General features: G+C 35.1%; 3 protein-coding genes across 3 annotated transcripts in view; 2 read left to right on the top strand and 1 right to left on the bottom strand.

Annotated features, from left to right (window-relative positions):
• The first annotated feature begins 273 nt into the window (after positions 1-273).
• Positions 274-3,058, top strand: LOC128246410 (uncharacterized). Its single transcript, XM_052964599.1, has 2 exons — positions 274-758; positions 2,039-3,058. Exons 1-2 carry the CDS (start codon positions 372-374, stop codon positions 2,960-2,962), a joined length of 1,311 nt encoding a protein of 436 aa, XP_052820559.1. The 5' UTR covers positions 274-371; the 3' UTR covers positions 2,963-3,058.
• A 3,055-nt stretch (positions 3,059-6,113) lies between these two features.
• On the bottom strand, positions 6,114-11,451 carry LOC128203235 (39S ribosomal protein L20, mitochondrial-like). The gene is made up of 5 exons (XM_052904544.1): positions 11,261-11,451; positions 10,575-10,685; positions 9,517-9,594; positions 9,097-9,162; positions 6,114-6,325 (listed from the first exon to the last, which is right to left on the bottom strand). The coding sequence occupies exons 1-5, from the start codon at positions 11,384-11,386 to the stop codon at positions 6,182-6,184; spliced, it is 525 nt and encodes a 174-aa protein (XP_052760504.1). The 5' UTR covers positions 11,387-11,451; the 3' UTR covers positions 6,114-6,181.
• A 3,541-nt stretch (positions 11,452-14,992) lies between these two features.
• The window catches only part of LOC128202886 (6-phosphogluconate dehydrogenase, decarboxylating-like), a 31,246-nt gene continuing 26,679 nt past the window's right edge, over positions 14,993-19,559 (top strand). Inside the window, exon 1 of the mRNA XM_052904057.1 lies at positions 14,993-15,151. Within this exon, the coding sequence (XP_052760017.1) occupies positions 15,138-15,151 (14 nt within the window). The 5' untranslated portion in view covers positions 14,993-15,137. The remainder of the gene's footprint in view (positions 15,152-19,559) is intronic.

The following is a 19,559-nucleotide window of genomic DNA, read 5'->3' on the forward strand; positions in this document are numbered from 1 at the left end:
TTTATTATACATGTACTTAATATAAAGTCTTTTCAGATGCATAACCGTGGGAGATTAAAAAATGATCAAAAGCATGAGTGTGTCCCTTTAAGACAAACATTTATTAATTCATACAAGGAATGTTCTAATTAATCTTAATGTATAACCATTGCGTGCGAATTTATTTTTGAGGATGCCTGCGGCATAATGGTAATATAACTTTGAAGACAATTAATTGTTTTGTAGCAATCAGTATTAATATGCAACGTAAATGTATAAATCAACAATAAAGTATGTGTCACGGTCTAGTGATTTCATCGTATTATGTTTTTACAAAGCGTAAGTTACGTATATACATAAGCAAGCGCTGTGAAACTTTTTAAGTCAGAAAAATGGCAGGTTATATCATAGTGGATGTGAAAACAAAGAAAACCGTCGCAATATGCGCTGCAATTGGAGTTGGAGTATTCGTGATCGGAATTTTAATCGGATTCTTTTCCGGAAAAGGGCATGGTTCGAATTCTGCCGCAATATCTCAAAGTGACCAGCCAACAGCTGCAGAGGAACTCCTTGCTGAATGCACATGGTCACTGGCTGAATCGTCGAGCGGTTTGCGATTCGTGGAGAGATACATCGAACGTCACTCGGAGAAAAACATTTGCGTGGAAAATTCGGAGCAATGTATGGACCTGGCACTGCCAAGACACTATATCGCGTATCATTTAAACACGGCAGACATTACTATAGATGGGAAACTAGACGAGAAAGCATGGGACGAGGCAAGTCTTATGGCTAATCCAGCTGTTTTATAGCCGTCATTTGGCCATATTCCCAAAGCCAAAGTGTTTTTATTCCAAATTTGAATATAAAATGTCCCAGTGTATGTTAAGAATACCTTTTTAAAGTGACTCGCTCATGGTTTGTTATATGCACTTTTTTAATTACGAAATAAAGTGTGGCAAATCATAAGGAGTGTTAAAACAAAAACACCTAAAGCTGGAACCCTTCAGCTAATGTTGATATATGCTCAAATATCGACTTTGAAGACCACACTTTCCATTAGCGTTTATAACGCGATTGAAAATTAATTACGGCTGTGGTGTTGCGTGATTGATTGTTTGACATTATCACGAGATATTAACAATGTATCCTTAAAAAGTCAACATATCTACCACTTTTGTAAAAGTTCCGGTGGTGGTGTGGACTAGCCGGCTGTTTTCTTTTCTTTTTTCTTGAATTTACTGTCGTGGGTTCAAAATCCAACTAAAACCAAAATACCTTTTCTTTGCTATAACTGTATTTTTTCTGCTATTTTGATATCATAGAGTAAAATAATGATAAAATAAGTGTTTTCAGATGTTTTACCGGAAAAACTATTTTTTAGTCCAATAACATGAGCATACACACACTGAAATTCTTTATTAAACTCTCATACCCATAGACTAGTAGAGTGCTAGAGTACAAAAGAGTAATAAATTAAACTTTAATGGTTCAATTTGGTCAAAAAGTGGTCGAAATTAGAGACCACACACGCACTTTATTAATTCCAGTAATTATTGTTAAATAAGCGACCATAATTGTTTATCCTATACTTTGTATACCTTAGTGATCCTTTCTTGGATCTGCGTCCCAATTTTGAAATTTGTAGCGTAACAATGACAAAAAAAATATTAAAATAAGCTTATATGTTTCATTTAACTCTACTTTATATATATTTAATGCTAAGTTTCGTGTGTATGTGAGGGGGAGGAGGTTCACAATCGTTGTAAAATTGATGAGTTTAAATTTGGTGTCCATGCTTATGTGAGCTTTTGCGGGATTGTTAGGAAAAATGCATAAACTGGGAGTTACCCTTCACACCTTAAAATCCACTTTAAATCGCAAATAACTTCCAGATGTTTTAGAACAACGTAATTATATAAATGTATGAAGGTAAATGATGCATGTGTTACGGAGATGAGCGTGGTGTAAACAACAGTATTGGTGAGGCAAAATGTAGTGCAATTGAGTTAAATAAATCCAGTAAACCTTAAAAGGTAAATGTGTTTCTTATTTTAAGGTCGAGTGGAGCGAGAACTTTGTCGATATGAGAAGTGTGGTTTACCCAGATCCTTATTATACAACGAAATTCAAAATGCGATGGGACAACGACCGGCTATATGTGGGGGCTGTATTGCAAGAGAGGGACTTCTGGGCGACAAATACGAAGCATGATAGCAATATATGGCAAGAAAATGGGTTCGAGATGTTGGTGGACGTTGATGGGACAATGTTCAACTACAAGCAGATGCAGATAAATGTTTTGGGAACCATGATGGACCAGGTTCTATTCAAGTCTCCCTATGATCAGATTGGGAATGAAAGTATAAGGGAGAAAGAATGGCATCCTGATGCACGAAAGGAGGTATATGTAGATGGCACGGTGAATAAACCTGGTGACATAGATAAATACTGGTCAGTGGAAATGGCTCTATCATTCGATAACCTCAAGGATCATTCAGAACGCGTTCAACCAAATCCTATAGATGATGAGGTTTGTTTTGTTCAGTTTGGTCGATCAGAGCAACATTTAGAGAATGTTAACGGCGAATATCGCAAAAAGAAGAACTCGACGACCGACTGGTGGGCATGGCAGCCGTGCGACGCCATTAATTTGCATCTCCAGGACAGGTGGGGGTTGGTTCAATTCAAGAGAACATTGGCAGATAATGAATTTAAATTTACCAAATGGCATATTTACAAATCACTTTTTGATATGATGAATGGTATGAAGAAATACAAAGCTTTGCATGGTCGTTATGTAAACACAATCGAAGAGCTAGACATCCCGCCATATTTGTTATCCCGGAACTGCGTTGATATACCGGAAATCCGGATAGAGGACAGGAATGGAACGAAGGGATTTGATATTACAGTGAAGTCAATGTTTCTGTCCCACAAGCCCGCCCATATAAGGGAAGATAGATATGTCTATTTCAAATGAATATACAAACAAATTTCATCTTGAAATACAAGACTAGCATGTGCTATGAAATTGTGATTATATGTGATTATTTTATATAAAATCTTCAAATCATTATGACACAGCTTTTCACAATCTCCTACGCAGTGATCTCCCCTTACAGACAGAACAAATAGATGCCACTATGAGCGAGTATTTCTGGAATGCAGCTATACAAGTATGATCTTTTTCTTATAAAAAAATATTTTGTCTTTCTTTGGGACAGTTATTATAACAATTAGTCAAGGTGAATGGAGGTTGAAAAACGATAAAACGTTTAAAATCAAAGATAATTTACAATCTGTATCTATGTATTCCGTGATATCTATTCATGGTCACGCGATCTGTATGGTGGCAGAGATTACTGTACTGTGAGGGAAGTAAAACTGCCTTTTGTTTGAGATTTTCGTTCTCACAATTATTATTCAATTCTGATCCTTGTTAATGATAAATGACAAGCTTCCTTACCAAAAATATATTTCTCCTCACTCTGTATATGTGGCAAGTTATTTTAAAATCTGTCCATACAAGGGAAAGTTACAGCCCGGACACGACAACCTATACTCTATGTTCTTATATGCAACACTCCATTGTGAATAAACACTAAGTGTGACCTTGACCTTTGAGGTAGGGACACGGGTTTTGCACGCGACACGTCGTCTTGGTATGTGGAACACATGTGGCAAGTTATTTTAAAATCTGTCCATACAAGGGAAAGTAACAGCCCGGACACGACAACCTTTGACTCTATGTCCTTATTCTCCATTTCAGTTCATCATTGGATCTAGCAGCAGGTATAATACTCGGCATTCGTTGTGCGAACATTTTGCCATAACGATTTGAGCTGTATGTGTGTTCAGATGGCCATGTAGTCAGTTTTATTCTGAATAAAATAAATCACTTTATCATTAATATAAAGCCAGAGTTTTTGGTCCTTTCTAAATATCTGCAATATGTGTACCAAGTTTTATGAAGATATATTTAACGAGTATAGATTTGTTAAATATTCACTTTTATTTCCAAATAAGATGTACCACAATTAATACAATTGTTTTAGTTTTTTGAAAATGATGCAAAAATATCTTAAACAATGGTTCTTATGAAGGATGCAGTGTTTAATTTGAAAGAAAGGTGCAGAAAAACACGGTATTTCTACCTTATGTCATGAGACGATAGTTGATCATGGTAAATATTTAAGGACCCAACAGTCAGTTAATATTTGTGCATTTTCAGCTATTAAATACACGGTTACAATCTTGTTATCAGTACTTAATATTTTCAATAAAGTCATTTTTAGTAAGCAGTAAAGGTTTATCATTCAAAATGTATGTTTGTTGTATATGTGTATGTATTGATGTTTTATACAAATGCCAATTCAAGCCAAGAAAATTCGTACAACGACGACTAGGACGACACCAAGGAAACAACAGTACATGCTGGACTGTTTTTGTGTGTGTGCTTTCGTTTATTCATTAACTTCCATATCGGAACGGTAACAAGAAGGCGGGGGTTGACCGTGCTATAACAATCGTGCCAATAAACTGCACCACCACTCACACATAGGCACCCTATAATTAAAAGTTGTCCTTGACAATTTGATACAAAATGCTTTCCCTACCTACTACCCTCCTGAATGAAATTATACATTCAAATAAATAAAATCCACTCTAATAAGGATTACCTGTAAAAATCATTATGAATCCCTAATCATTTTTATGATAATTATTTAGTAATTTAAGTCAGAGATTTTACATTGCTACATGTATACATATTCTCATTGGAAACATGTACAACTTGTCTGGAATTTTGCATTGCTACATATAATGCATATTCTCATTGGAAGCATGTGTACAATGTGTCTGGTCTATGAATATGTTTGAGCAATTGACAAGTTTTATTCACCGATAAGGCCGTCGCTGCTGATGACATGGACGATATTAAGGTTACAATAATTGAATTGTTATTTTAAAACACAAATATGCGAAAAAACAACAAGCAAGCAAATTTGTTGTATTATGACCCCCGCCTGTTTAGACAAATTAGGTGGTATGGTGAAATATTCCAACCAAAACATGCATTATGGCTGCAGCGTGATGGACTCTTATGAACATTGAATATGATATATTAGTTCGTTTGCAATTGTTTGAAATAAAAGTATAGTGTGTATAGTGTAGCTTTCAGATTTCACCCATTAACCCAGTTTCAAAATAGTAAGATAATTAATGAAGGCAAACATTCTGATTTAGTTTAATGAAGATTGGTAAAAGAATATTGCAAAAATTTGGCCTCCAGAATGTTCACAAGATTTTCAAAGATTTAATGTAATGACCTAGTATTTGACCCGTGCGACCTAGTTTCAAACATATCCAAGATTTCATCTTGAAACTATTCTGATCAAGTTTCAATGGAGATTGAAACAGATATATTTCCTTTATTGCCAAGGTTTCATCAGATTTGACCAAATTACCTAGTCTATGACCCCATGTGACCCACTTTTTAAGTTTACCAAGATTGCAACAAGGGAACATTCTGACCAGAGTTTGAACAAATCAATATCAATATTTGGTTATAGAATTGATTTGACTCAATGACCTAGTTTCTGACCTCGAGACCCAGTTTCGAACCAGTCAAAGATTTCATCAAGAAAACATTCCGATCAAGTTTCATAAATATTGGACCAGATATATTGCAACTAGTATGTTCCAAAGGATTTCTAAAGTTCGACATATGGACCTTGTTTTTGACCCAATGTGACCCACTTTTAAGATGTACTGAGATTCCACCATGAATAAATTCAGTCTAAGTTTGAACATAATCTGACCTATAATCAATATAATAGGGTTCCAGACAAAAAATCTGATCTGACTTAGTGACCTTAATTTTGATCACATGTGACCCAGTTTTAATTTGTCCAAGAGTTCATCAAGGGAAATATTCTTATGAAGTTTGATGAATATTGGACCAAATATAATACCTCTAGTTTGTTTCAAAGATTGTATTTAAGATTTAACTAAGACATAGTTTCTGATAGAAAAAAGTGTGCCAGACTGACATAAGGACAATGCCAAAACAATGTCCCCCTCCTGAGACCTTTTATTAGGCAGGAAATGGCGGATGATGAAACCAAGAAATCTGCTTTGTGACATAATCTTTATTCAATAAAAGAAAAATTACAATAATATCAAAATAATTTTATTAAAGCTAGTCCACTTCATCTCCTCGGTTCCACCTATGTTTTCGAACCTCATCTAGAATTCCCCGAGTTTCTGTGCCGTACACATAACCCAGTTTTTTACTCTGTAAGCCTATCTCTTCTGATCTTTCTTTTACAAACTGAACAAGACTCTGAAAAATAAAAGAGATTTCAAAATTTATAAAGAATATTGATTTAACAATAGGCCAATTGTCCAGAATTTTGTTAAATAATACAACATTGTTAACGTTTTTGTTAACTTTCAACTCTTTACTGCTCTGAGAATTTAATATTGTAATATGCAGTATCTGGAACAAGCTTTGATACCGCTGTTTCAGCTGTACTTATTTTATTTAAATATATGAGGACATCATCAACTATTTGAAGTTTAAAAGAAAACAAAAAATTCTTTAATCATGTTGTTAACTTTAAAGATGCACTCTTACTCCCAATTAAAATTTACCAAAATAAATAATATTGTTTTACTATTCGAAAAAGGATGAAACAAGAGCTGTCACAGTATGTGACGAATGCCCCCGAATGTGACATTGATCTATGAACAAGGTCAGTACATGAAAAGTCAAAGATCAAACAAATACATATGGCAAGTTATTTTAAATTGCCTCTGAACATAAAAAATTACCACCCATACTTGACAACCTACATTCTTATGTCCTTATATTTAGCATTCCATTGTGAATAAACACAAAGTGTATCTTTCACCTTAGAGGTAGGGACATGGGTCTTGCACGTGACACGTCGTCTTGGTATGTCGAACACATGTGGCAAGTAATTTTAAAATCTGTCCATACAAGAAAATGTTACAGCCCGGACATAACAACCAATACTCTGTATCCTTATGTAGCACTCCATTGTGAATAAACACATAAGTGTGACCTTGACCTTAGAGGTAGGGACATGGTTCTTGCACGCGACACATTGTCTTGGTATGTCGAACACATATGGCAAGTGATTTTAAATTCTGTCCATACAAGGGAAAGTTACAGCCTGGACACGACAACCTATACTCTATGTCATTATATGCAGCATTCCATTGTGAATAAACACTAAGTGTGACCTTGACCTTAGAGGTAGGGACAAGGGTCTTGCACGCAACACGTTGTCTTGGTAATTCAAACACATGTGCCAAGTTATTTTATAATCTGTCCATACAAGGGAAAGTTACAGCCCGGACAATACAATCTATACTCTGTGTCATTATATGCAGCATTCCATTGTGAATAAACACCTAAGTGTGACCTTGACCTTGGAGGTAGGGACACGGTTCTTGCACGCGGCACGTCGTCTTGGTATGTTGAACACATGTTGCAAGTTATTTTAAAATCTGTCCATACAAGGGAAAGTTACAGCCCGGACACGACAATCTATACTCTATGTCCTTATATGCAGCATTCCATTGTGAATAAACACGTTACAGCCCGGTCACGACAACCTATACTCTATGTCGTTATATGCAGCATTCTATTGTGAATAAACACCTAAGTGTGACCTTGACCTTAAAGGAAGGGACACGGTTCTTGCACGCGACATGTCATCTTGGTATGCTGAACACATGTGGCAAGTTATTTTAAAATCTGTCCATACAAGGGAAAGTTACAGCCCGGACACGACAACCTATACTCTATGTCCTTATATGCAGCATTCCATTGTGAATAAACACCTAAGTGTGACCTTGACCTTAGAGGTAGGGACACGGTTCTTGCACGCGACACGTCGTCTTGGTATGCCGAACACATGTGGCAAGTTATTTTAAAATCTGTCCATAATATTCTGAGTTATTGAGTCGGTCGGACGGACGGACGGACAGACGGTGCGATTTTAATATGCCCACCTTCGGGGCCATAAAAATTTCCATAACAATGGCTCTTATGAAGCATACCAAGTTTAATTTGAAAGAAATGAGCGTTATACCGTATTTCTACCTTATGAGACTATAGTAGAACACAGTAAATCTTTTAGCATTCACAAATCGTTTAATATTTGTGTGCTTTCTGCTATTAAATACACGGTTACAATATCGTTATCAGTTATTAATATTTTTCATAAATGCATTATTTAGTATGAAGTTAAAGGTTTATCAGTAAGAATGTATATTTGTTATACATGTGTATGTATTCATTTTATATAAGAGTGTCACTTAAACAGTTCTGAACAGTTGGCCCAACATCTGATTCCATTAGTCTCAACATCTCATTCCATGAGTCTATTTATTAACTAAAAACCATAAAAAAGAAATGCATAAAAATCATAATTACTGGACCAGGAAATATGTAATAGATACAGTACGAGTTTTTCTTCATAAGTATTCTCTTACAGAAGTAAGAAGCCGTTTCACTAGGACAAACACCAATTACATCTGAGTAGAAGTCGAGGATAAAATTGGTGTTCGTCCTAGTGAAATGGTTTCTTACGTCTGTAAGAGGACACTTTTGAAGAAAAAATTAATATTCCACAGTTACTGTATCTGACTTATATACGACAATAAGTGTATTGTATATATTAGTGAGCAAATAAATGCATTAATAAACAAATAAATACAGATTTATTAAAAAATATATAGAAATATTTTTCCGAATGATAAACATTAGATTATTATCATGCCTATTGGCATTTCTAAATGCAATGTATCGGCTAGTGGGATTACTAAAATTCTCTTGCGCGTACGCTTACAACTGTAAGGAGACACTTTTTCAATAGCTCTGCTGTGAGTATAGTCGCATAATGTTAAGCACTACACTTCTTCACAAAGAGATCTATCTGTGTTTGAAGTTTGAAGTCAATACCTCAAATAATTCAAGTTACAGGTATGCTCCAGACAAGATTGCAGGGAGGCACACACACACACACACTCCTACCATAATTGTATCCCCTTCACTTTTGGCTGGGGAATAGTAAATCTTACCTGAAATGTTCTTGGTTCATATATTGCAAGATTTGACAATGTTTCCCTATTGAGGTTGATATCATTCTGAAATCAAAACAACAACAGTTGTGCGATTATAACATTACATAACATGTTTTTATGCATCACATGAGTCCTTTTTTGTGTACACTGTCACTGAAAATGAATACCATACTCAATTGAGATTAACAGGGATATTCTCAAAATTATTCAAGTGACGCTGCAGTGCAGACAACAACACCAAGGCTAACACAAACCTGCATGATTTTTCTATGAAAAACAGAAAAACCAAAGATGAATCGACAAGGGGATTAAACTGGTCTACCAGACCTGTAATTGCAGTTTCAGTGAAATATCTGTAGTTTAACTGATTCCACTGAAATTTTTTTAATCTGGTTTAATTTAACAAAATGAGCAAACCTCTGCTAGTGAAGTGAGGAAGTAGTTCTTGTCCATCCCGTGCTCCAAACAGGCAGCCGTGATTCTGGTCTCATACAACTGAAGTTTATGAAATAGTCCATCATATTGATTATATTAAATGTATCGTTGGCTAACGCCAGAAGGAACAAAACCTCCCTTCCAAACATATTGTACAGTACCCTTGCTTTTTCATACAAATATTACTTCAAGGCCTAAAAAACAACTTTTGTTATGTGTTACCCAACGAAACAGGCGCCGACCCTACCGTTTCTTAGTCCATCTGTTTAAAAAAATAAAATAAAATAAAGTCTTTATGTGTTTTAATAATTATGTAGTTTAAAAAGCTTTATACTGAAGAATCCTTTAAGCCATTCTACAATGATGACAATAACCTTCTAACAAAAAGCCTAAAAAATAAAATCCTAACCACACAATTTTATTTTATTCATCTACTTTATTTTGTAATCGAACGGAATTTGATTTTAACACGGACATAACATTTAACTAAAAAAATAAATCTCACGCTATTTTGTTGTACACTAGTTGATGATGACCCCATTCACTTTAAATAAGTGTCACATGGTACCATAATCATTAAGGCATTAACCCAACAATGTATTTACTCGACAAGTTGTATTTAAATGAACACCTAGTTTCCTCTCATTTTATTGACATTAATTTTATCTTTAAAACAAAGTGACAATTTTTACAGGACCACAGCCTGTGGTACATTAAAACTCTATGTATGAAGACAGACAAAGTACGGTAGGTGGTCATAGACATGTGTTAGATTTACTAATCGTTCCAATGGTTGAAATGTCATGGAAATTGGAATGTCCCCAGACACCAAAAAATATTTGACTTTGGCAAGCAAATTAGACATCTATCTTGAAGTGAATATTAAATACACGTGATACATCACCAAAATAAGTAGTTAACTTTGACAGTCTTCACTCTGTTAAAGACACAGCCAAATCATATTAAAGTTCTGTTAGTTTGTTAACCAGCTAACAATCGATTCGATTGTACCTCAACATGGTCAAGAATAACAAACCTACCCTATCAAGTGTTTCTTCTTTAGATTCCAACCCTTTTGTTGAATACCGCATGGCTCGCAATGATCGTAAAACTCCCAAGATGTAGCAGTTGCGTGATCTTCCGGAGTATTTCTGAAGAATAAAATTAATAATGTCAGGTTTTTGTAATATGAGTGTCAGACTGTTGAGCATTCTTCTCCAGTAAATGTAGTGGTAAGCACATTCCCTTCTCACTAAGGGGCTCTGGGGCGGGTTAAATTCCCAGCAAAGGTGCATGTCAATTTGGTTTGTGGTTTACCATGCCTGACATGGGTTTTCGACCGGTTCTCTGATTTCCCCCATGAAAAAAAACACACTTGTGTGCGATCTTGCCAACAACATGAACAAGAATGAATTAATATACAATTATGTAATTATTTCTTGACAAATGGTGTAAATTTAAAATAGTTTGACGTTCCTCTCTCAGGCTCTGAGAGACTGAACCCTTCCAACATGCCCTTAACTTTACTATGTCCCGTTCTTTTTTTCTTTAGTAATAATTCTGTACATGGAATCCGAAATGCATTATCACTGATTGCAAGGATAAGTTTTTAAAAAAAAATTAACAAAGAGAATTCAACTTTATAGTGTGCCAATAATTAGAAATAAAAAATATTACCGATATATTTTGATGTTTATAGTGTAATGTAACCTTTATCTTTACTTACAGCGCCCATGCGTTTCATTTGATTGCGTTTGTACAATCTGGACGGGGATTTGAGCGCAAACATCCATTTGGGCGTTGGTGTGTAATGGTCTCTTAGAGCACGCAAAACGGTGGAGATGAAAACCATTGTTTTCTTTTATTTAATAACTTGACCTGACTTTGGTCTGAAGCATCTAAACGCTTACATCTGTGATCAGGAGGGAGCGAGACAAATCGTCTCCTTACCAAATCGGCCGCTGAGATATTTCGGACCTGCCATTTCGGCACCTTAAAAATAATAACTCGAGACATTTTGGCCCCATACTGATTTTCAAAAGAGATATTTTGGCCCCTTATTTTTTTTTATTATTCCAAATATGGTATAAAACATTAGAAACGTGCATTTTATTTCAATTTAAGTTGTAATGAGAGTTGTAATTCAACTTCAATTAATATTCAAAAATATATATTCATGAAATATTCATAAAATATAGGAAAAAACAAAGATAATAAATTTAATTTAAATATACCTTAAAAACAAATATACATAAATGTAATGAAAACACAAGTTCACTGTCACAACCTACCCTCCTTTCAGTAGCACTGCAGGGCTTGCAGACGAACTGCACCGCATTTACACGTTCAGGTCTTTTCTCGCTTTGAAGTTATCTCCTCCGGAGATGCCTTTTAACTTAAATCTGATTTAAGATGTAAATGAATTAATAAAATTATAAAAATCTGGTAGTAGCATATACTGTCACATCTCGAAAATGCCTTAGTTATCATTATAGATGTTAATGTTAGTGTTAATGATATATTTGCAGCAGACAGTCTTATCTGTATTAACATCCGGATCCGGTCAACGGGGGATCAATAACTGTGGTCTCGACGGATGGCAATCGTAACAACTCGGTCATCTCCGCCAATTTTCGAAAAAGGCAATAGGTGTCGGCCCACAACAAAATGCTTCCGGATCGTAGTGGCAGTTCTTAAAAAAAGTGTTTCTCAGTTTTTATTATAATAATGTGGCAAAGGTTGCCTCACTTAATATTAAAATCCGAGGTGACCGAGGTGCTCCGACTGTTTATGTACACAACGCATTTTGATATCCAACCCTTCTATTAAATATACAGACATTTCCAGAATGAGGAATCAAGTGACTTCAACGGGATTCTCACATTCTTAACCGATGTTAACAAACACTTTAGTGACGGTAATTTTTCAACAAATGTAGCATATTACGCCTATAAAATACTACGCTAATTTTTTGCTTATACATGAGTGAAATATTTTAGATTTGCTTGTATTTTAACGATGCAATCCTTTGCCAAAATTTCAACTTGACAGAATGTTGTAGAAAGATGCGACGCTGTGTGCGCCGTGATTCTTTGTTTAGTCCGCTACCCAAAATATGTGCTCGAATGTGAAATGTTTTACACATTACTACATACGGAAATGATACAAATATTTTCTGCTACTCAGGTTCGGATAATGTTGGGAAAATGCTGGCACCTAGTGTTTGAAAATCGGACTCCATTTGCTATCGATAATCGAAACGAATCGAACCAAGCATTTCGATTTACTATCGGACAATAATCGATAGTTCATAATATCAGTAAGGAATACATTCTTTATACATCGTGTATCCATGATCATTTAAATGGTAAAACTTGGAATGAGTATGTGTCATGCTCATAGTCATGCTTTTTGCACCAGAAACTCCACTTCCATTACCTTTTTCTGGCCTAAATAACTTAACGAAAACATGGAAAACACGTAATAAATTTAATATTACACATACTTTATAAGTGCACATCAATTGCAAAATGATGCACACCGCATCAAGCATTATCTTCTTGTAAACCATATTAAATATTTGTGAACCAGCTTAACATTCAATAACCTGTTATATTTAACATATCATTAGAATATCTTAATATTTTAAAACTTTCACAAAAAGTAAATTAGTTTATTACAAACGGTACCAAACGAGGTTTCAAATACAGAATGAAGCGAGCAGGGATCCCCGGTATTTGCAGGTAAAACCGGACCAACTACATCATAGAGATTTTAAGCAAAATTGTTTGCATTCACCGCAGTTGTGTAAGAGAGTGATCATTCTTGTTAAAATGAACTTAACGGGAATTTACCGGAAGGAAAAATTGACATTCAATCGACTTTTACCACAATTCAAACAAAAATTACATAGATACCGGAAGTGACATTAGCGACATCGATTTTGGACAATCACTATCGATTGTCGCCGACATAGCATTATCAGCGACGATTAATCGATTGAACTCGATAATCGTTTCATCACTACGGGCAGCCTTTAGCCTTTTTATTGGAATATTTCTAAAACCACCAGAAAATGCCTGTTTTTCATGTGTATTCCGTGAATTCATTTTCATTTTCATACTTAAAATATCGACGGAGACTTATTTTTATCCTCACACTAATTGATTTAAAAAATGAACATCAGTACAGAAACATAAAGTGACCTATATTATGGAGTGCAAACATTGATTTTATGCTAAAATGTATTTTGAAAAAAATGTTGATCCTCAAAGTGCAAAACCTTTAATTCCTTAATTTCGTCTTGTGTCTTTTTACAGATTATAACACTCAAACGTGCAAAAATGTAAGACTTATCTTTTGCTGATGGCGTTGTCGACAGCAGCTGGCGCGAAGGAAGAGAGGTCAGAGAGTAGACTTCAGCGACTCTTGTGACGTCATGAAACGGTATAGAAATGGCGGTGGTGATTTAACGGGAGGACAAGGGTGGGGTTAAGGATGGCCATGGTGCAAGTACGTAGGTGATTCCAGACAAAGCAATGAATCTGTAAATTCTGTAAATAGAACGACCCCACTGTAACCGGAAATATATTTTTCAAATGACGTCTCAATAACGTGAGAAAAGATCAACCACTTGAAATTACTTTTAACCGTAAAATTGAAACAATTATGGCAACAATACATTTAAAATATAATAAATTTACACTTTCTAAAATGTTGATTTATATTTTACGGGACCTGCTGACACAATACAAACAATAACAAGATCAATAGTTTTCATGCATATTGTTATGCGATGAATTGCGATCCGAACATATCCGAAGATGTTGCGTTTATCGATGAACGCAATTGCTGAAATGCAGTTCATTTAAGGAATGGAAGTTGAGGTGTAAATATTGATCATTGAATCAATGAAATGTATACATAAAGCTACGTCCTCACGACCGTGGTGACAATATCGTGACGTTATATTCATAATGAAACACGCACGGTATTACAGTATTGTTAAAAGGGCCAGACAATGTCATTACTTTTACAGAGTTTTGTTTTCAATTATGACCCATTACTGAAAAATGTCAGAAAATGGCCCAAGATCGACTCTGCAGCAGGCACGACCCAGAGTAAACACTTCTGAATAACTGATCAGACAATGAACTCCCATGAGGTAAACATCAGCATATTTTTAAAACTTTTTCATAGTTAAAATATTTATTTTGTGAACTTAGTTTATTCTTTGTTTACAAACTGTATCGCTTGTAGATCCAAACGCGTACTTATTGTTTTTCTCAGTGTTAGCACGGAGTTATAAACCATAGGTCCTTGGTGTTAGTAATATTATATCCGGGGTTATCGGTTATAATTTTTTATCGTTTCGGTGGTCCAATACAGTCATGATGATCAAGACAACGTTCATATGTTCATACGGTTGTATGTAACCCATGGCTTTATTTTAATCGATTAAATCGAGCACGACACCGGTGTTGTACTGAATTTTTACCTGTCCGTGTCCTGTTTCCACTTTCCACTCACCGAAGCAGAAACCGGATTCTCTGTCAATTAAGTTTTGACACGCATTTTATCTTTCAGAAACAAATACTTTAAAAATGGCTGAACCTAAGTAAGTTTTCTTCTTCTTCCTTTCTATAATATATTATTAAAAGTTCATGTTTATAAAATATAATGATTAGTCTAAAAATAGTAAAATGTAAACATTAGAACAGTAGCATACTACACTATAATCAACATTGTCATTTCTATTTCATTATTGCTTTGCAAGTATTTTACACTTTGGAGTCTATTATCAACTATATCGAAAGTCAGCACAGAAATTTCTGAGTTTCAGACCTTTTCTGACATTTGATAAACTGGAATGTACAGTAGTCTAAAATAATAGACGTGTTATACGGGATTCTTCCAATCCCTAACGTCTAAACGGGAATGTGCAAAAAACGGGGGTGTTTTGAAAATATTGAAATTGTTTTAAGTGAAGTATTTTATGGTTGATATTGATCATAAAGAGTTATATTTATATTTTACCATGAAAGTGAAATGTTATTTTGCACTAAACAAGCATTTCATGCATTAAAACAAGTTGTTTACCTTTCCAATAAAACGAAAGTTGACCGACACTGACAACAATTATGCGAAGGGGAACAACTCGTTACAATCGTAAGAACTCGGCCTCCTCCGACAAAGCTTCGAGAAAGACCTCGTTATACAATCGTAACAACTCGGCCATGGCCGAAATGTTCCGAGCGATTTAAAACTGTGCCCTGAAGCCTTGCAGGTGCCCTTCATGTATATATCGTTATGTTTTGACAGAATGAAATGAAGAAAAGCCGTCAAACTCATAATTATTAGTTGGATATTTATTTTTTTGTGTACGGAACTAATATAAAATAACATTATCTGGTAATATTTCTTGTTTTTATGATATTTTATAGACGCTATATGCTTTAACCCGGAATCCTGATCGGAACAACTACCCACTTTTGATACTAAACAATTTGTACGTGAAGGATTTGCCATATCAAAAATCTAAAAAAAATCCGTCAACGTACAATTATTTGGACTAGAATGTACAGTACATTAATAATATTCACTATATTATAATTCAGGCGCGTGGCAGACTGTACGCTTAAACGCAGTTGCGTAATCCAAATAAGCCCTAGCTACATGCCTGATATTGTATAAGTTTACCTCTATATCAAATTTCAACAACAAAAAAACTTTTTATCTTTGTTCATTAAGGTAATTTTTTGAAGAAATTTGATGTCCATGAAGGCCAGTTATCTATGCATGACTCTTCAGTCTGTACTGGCTAAGGTCACAAATCCGAACACTTTTGGAGGGTTTTTTAGAATTATCTTGGAGAGGTTTTGTTGTAGTTACTTAAAATTTTGTTTGAAACCTCTTTGCTTAATGTGTCAACATCTGTCAAAGTACAGTATTACAAACTTATAAATTTTATTTTGAAAACTGTACATTTTATGGATGTGGTAAATTACCCTTCAAATAATGCTATGGAGAGCACAAATACTGAACACATAAAAAGTCTTGTTTTTACATGTAAAACACCATTCTTAAAAACTTATTAAGTTTGAATTGCATTTGCGACAAATTGAAAACTATTAACATCAATAACTTAATTGGTAATAACCTGCAAAATGTCAACCTCATGAAAGTACATGTGCATGAAATTATGATAAATAAGTATGCTATCTTAATTAAAAGCGTTATAATAGCTACCAAGTTATTTTGTTTTTGCTGTTTTTTAAAACACGCAATTCACAAATGTAAAACATTATTTCTATTTATAAATATCTTGAATGTAGATCAACATAATTGTGAGGCCTCAAAGATGCCCACACCCTCCGTGACTTCATAACCCTGAGCACTACATTTTGATTATGAAGTGTATAATTTAGAAAATGGAATGGCATTTTAAGCTTGCCTATTCGAAGAATAAGGAGAGCTATACTACTCACCCAAGCGTCGGCGTCACACCTTGGTTAAGGTTTTGCATGTAAGCACCTTTAAGTCATTGTCTCAGTAAATACATCATGTGTTGCATTGAAACTTTAGATATGTATTCCCAACTATCTAACCTACTAAACTTATGAAGTAAGATAGCACTTATTTGAATTTAATGCAAATAATGGGCCTTTATTATTTGACTTAGAAATTCTGGTTAAGGTTTTGCATGTAAGCACAGATAGGTTAATATCTCAGCAACTACATGATGTATTGCATTAAGACTTTATACAATGGTACTCAACAATCCAACCTTCCTAATTAACCAAGTTAGATAACTCTAGTTTGCATTTAATGCAAATAATGACCCTTTATTATTGGACTTAGAAAATCTAGTTAAGGTTTTTCATGTATTTAGCACACATAGGTTAATATCTCAGCAACTACTAGACTTTACACAATGGTACTGACAACCATCCAACTTACTTAATTAACCAAGTTAGATAACTCTAGTTTGCATTTAATGCAAAATAATTTCCTTTTATTATTCAACTTTAAAATTCTGGTTAAGGTTTTGCATGTTAGCACACATAGTTTAATATCTCAGCAACTACTGGATGTTTTGCATTGAGACTTTATGCAATGGTACTTAACCATCCAATCTACTTAAATAACCAAGTAAGATAACTCTAGTTTGCATTAAATTCAAATTATGGCTCTTTTACATACATCATGACTTGCATTGAAACTTTATACATAGGCTCCCAACCATTCAACCTTCTTAATTAATCAGGAAAGATAACTCTATTATATTATATCATTTTTGCCCTGTTATTATGCGACTTAGAAATTCTGGTTAAGGTTTTGCATGTTAGTACACATATCTCAGCCACTACTTCATATATTGCATTGAGACTTTATACAATGGTACTCAACCACCCAACCTACTTGAATAACCAAGTTAGATAACTGTATTTTGCAAATAATGCCCCTTTATTATTGGACTTAGAAATTCTGGTTAAAATTTTGCATGTAACCACATTCATGTTAATATCTCAGCAAATACATCATGTATTGCATTGAAATCTGATGTAATTTTACAGTGATCCATGTTTCGCCAAAACTGTTCAATCCTTACACTGAAAAGCGGCATAATAGTCGAGCGCGCTGTCTCTGTGACAGCTCTTGTTTAGAAAGATACTTAACTTGGGAAGTGTTGCTAAGGCAAGCTTTGATAGATAAACTAAGGTAAGCTAAGTAGTGATCTTGATAATCAAATTATCGATCACTGTAAACAAAAATGCTTGTTATACCCCCACAAAGTTTGAGGGGGTATATAGGAGTGAGCTTGTCGGTCGGTTGGTCGGTCGGTCTGGTCTGTCGGTGTGTCGGTTTTCATGGTTTCCGGACGATAACTCATGAAAGGCTAGACAGATTTGAACAATTTTTGGTACACAGGTGTAACATCAGAAGATACAGGTCAAGTTCGATATTGGGGCTGGTGGGGCCAAGGTCAAGGTCACTGTTACTAAAAATAGAAAAACGGTTTCCGGACGATAACTCATTAAAGGTTTGACAGATTTGAAATTTTTTTGGTACACAGGTGTAACATCAGAAGATACAGGTCAAGTTCGATATTGGGGCTGGTGGGGCCAAGGTCAAGGTCACTGTTACATAAAATAGAAGAACGGTTTCCGGACGATAACTCATAAAAGGCTAGACAGATTTGAACAATTTTTGGTACACAGGTGTAACATCAGAAGATACAGGTCAAGTTCGATATTGGGGCTGGTCGGTCCAAGGTCAAGGTCATTGTTACTAAAAATAGAAAAACGGTTTCCGGACAATAACTCATGAAAGGCTTGACAGATTTGAACAATTTTTGGTACACAGGTGTTTCATCAGAAGATACAGGTCAAGTTCGATATTGGGGCTGGTGGCGCCAAGGTCAAGGTCACTTTTACTAAAAATAGAAAAATGGTTTCCGGACGATATTTCATGAAAGGCTAGACAGATTTGAACAATTTTTGGTACACATTTGTAACATCAGAATATACAGTTTGGTACACAGGTGTAACATCAGAAGATACAGGTCAAGTTCGATATTGGGGCTGATGGGGCCAAGGTCAAGGTCACTGTTACTAAAAATAGAAAAACGGTTTCCGGACGATAACTCATGAAAGGCTAGTTTTTAGCTCTACTGGCCAAAGGCCAGAAGAGCTTATGCGATGGTAATGTGTACGTAGTATGTGCATCCGTGCGTCCGTGCGGTCGTGCGTCTGTAAACAATTGCTTGTGAACACGATACAGTCTTCAGTTTTGATTGTATCTCGATGAAACTTGTACAGTATCTAGATATCCATTAGAGCTTGGTTCCTTTCGAAAACCAGCCAGATCCGCCCATAAATGCCTAGATTATGGGCCATGAAAGTTTTAAAGAAATGCTTTCTATTTTTAGCCAGGTCTGCATGAGCGAATTCTAGTTTTAGCCAAGTTTACATGTACATGTAAATTCAAGTCTAGAGTTAAGGGAGACAATTTGCAAGTCTAGG

Source organism: Mya arenaria, chromosome 9 (genome assembly GCF_026914265.1).
Source record: "Mya arenaria isolate MELC-2E11 chromosome 9, ASM2691426v1".
Classification (NCBI taxonomy): Eukaryota; Metazoa; Mollusca; class Bivalvia; order Myida; family Myidae; genus Mya; species Mya arenaria.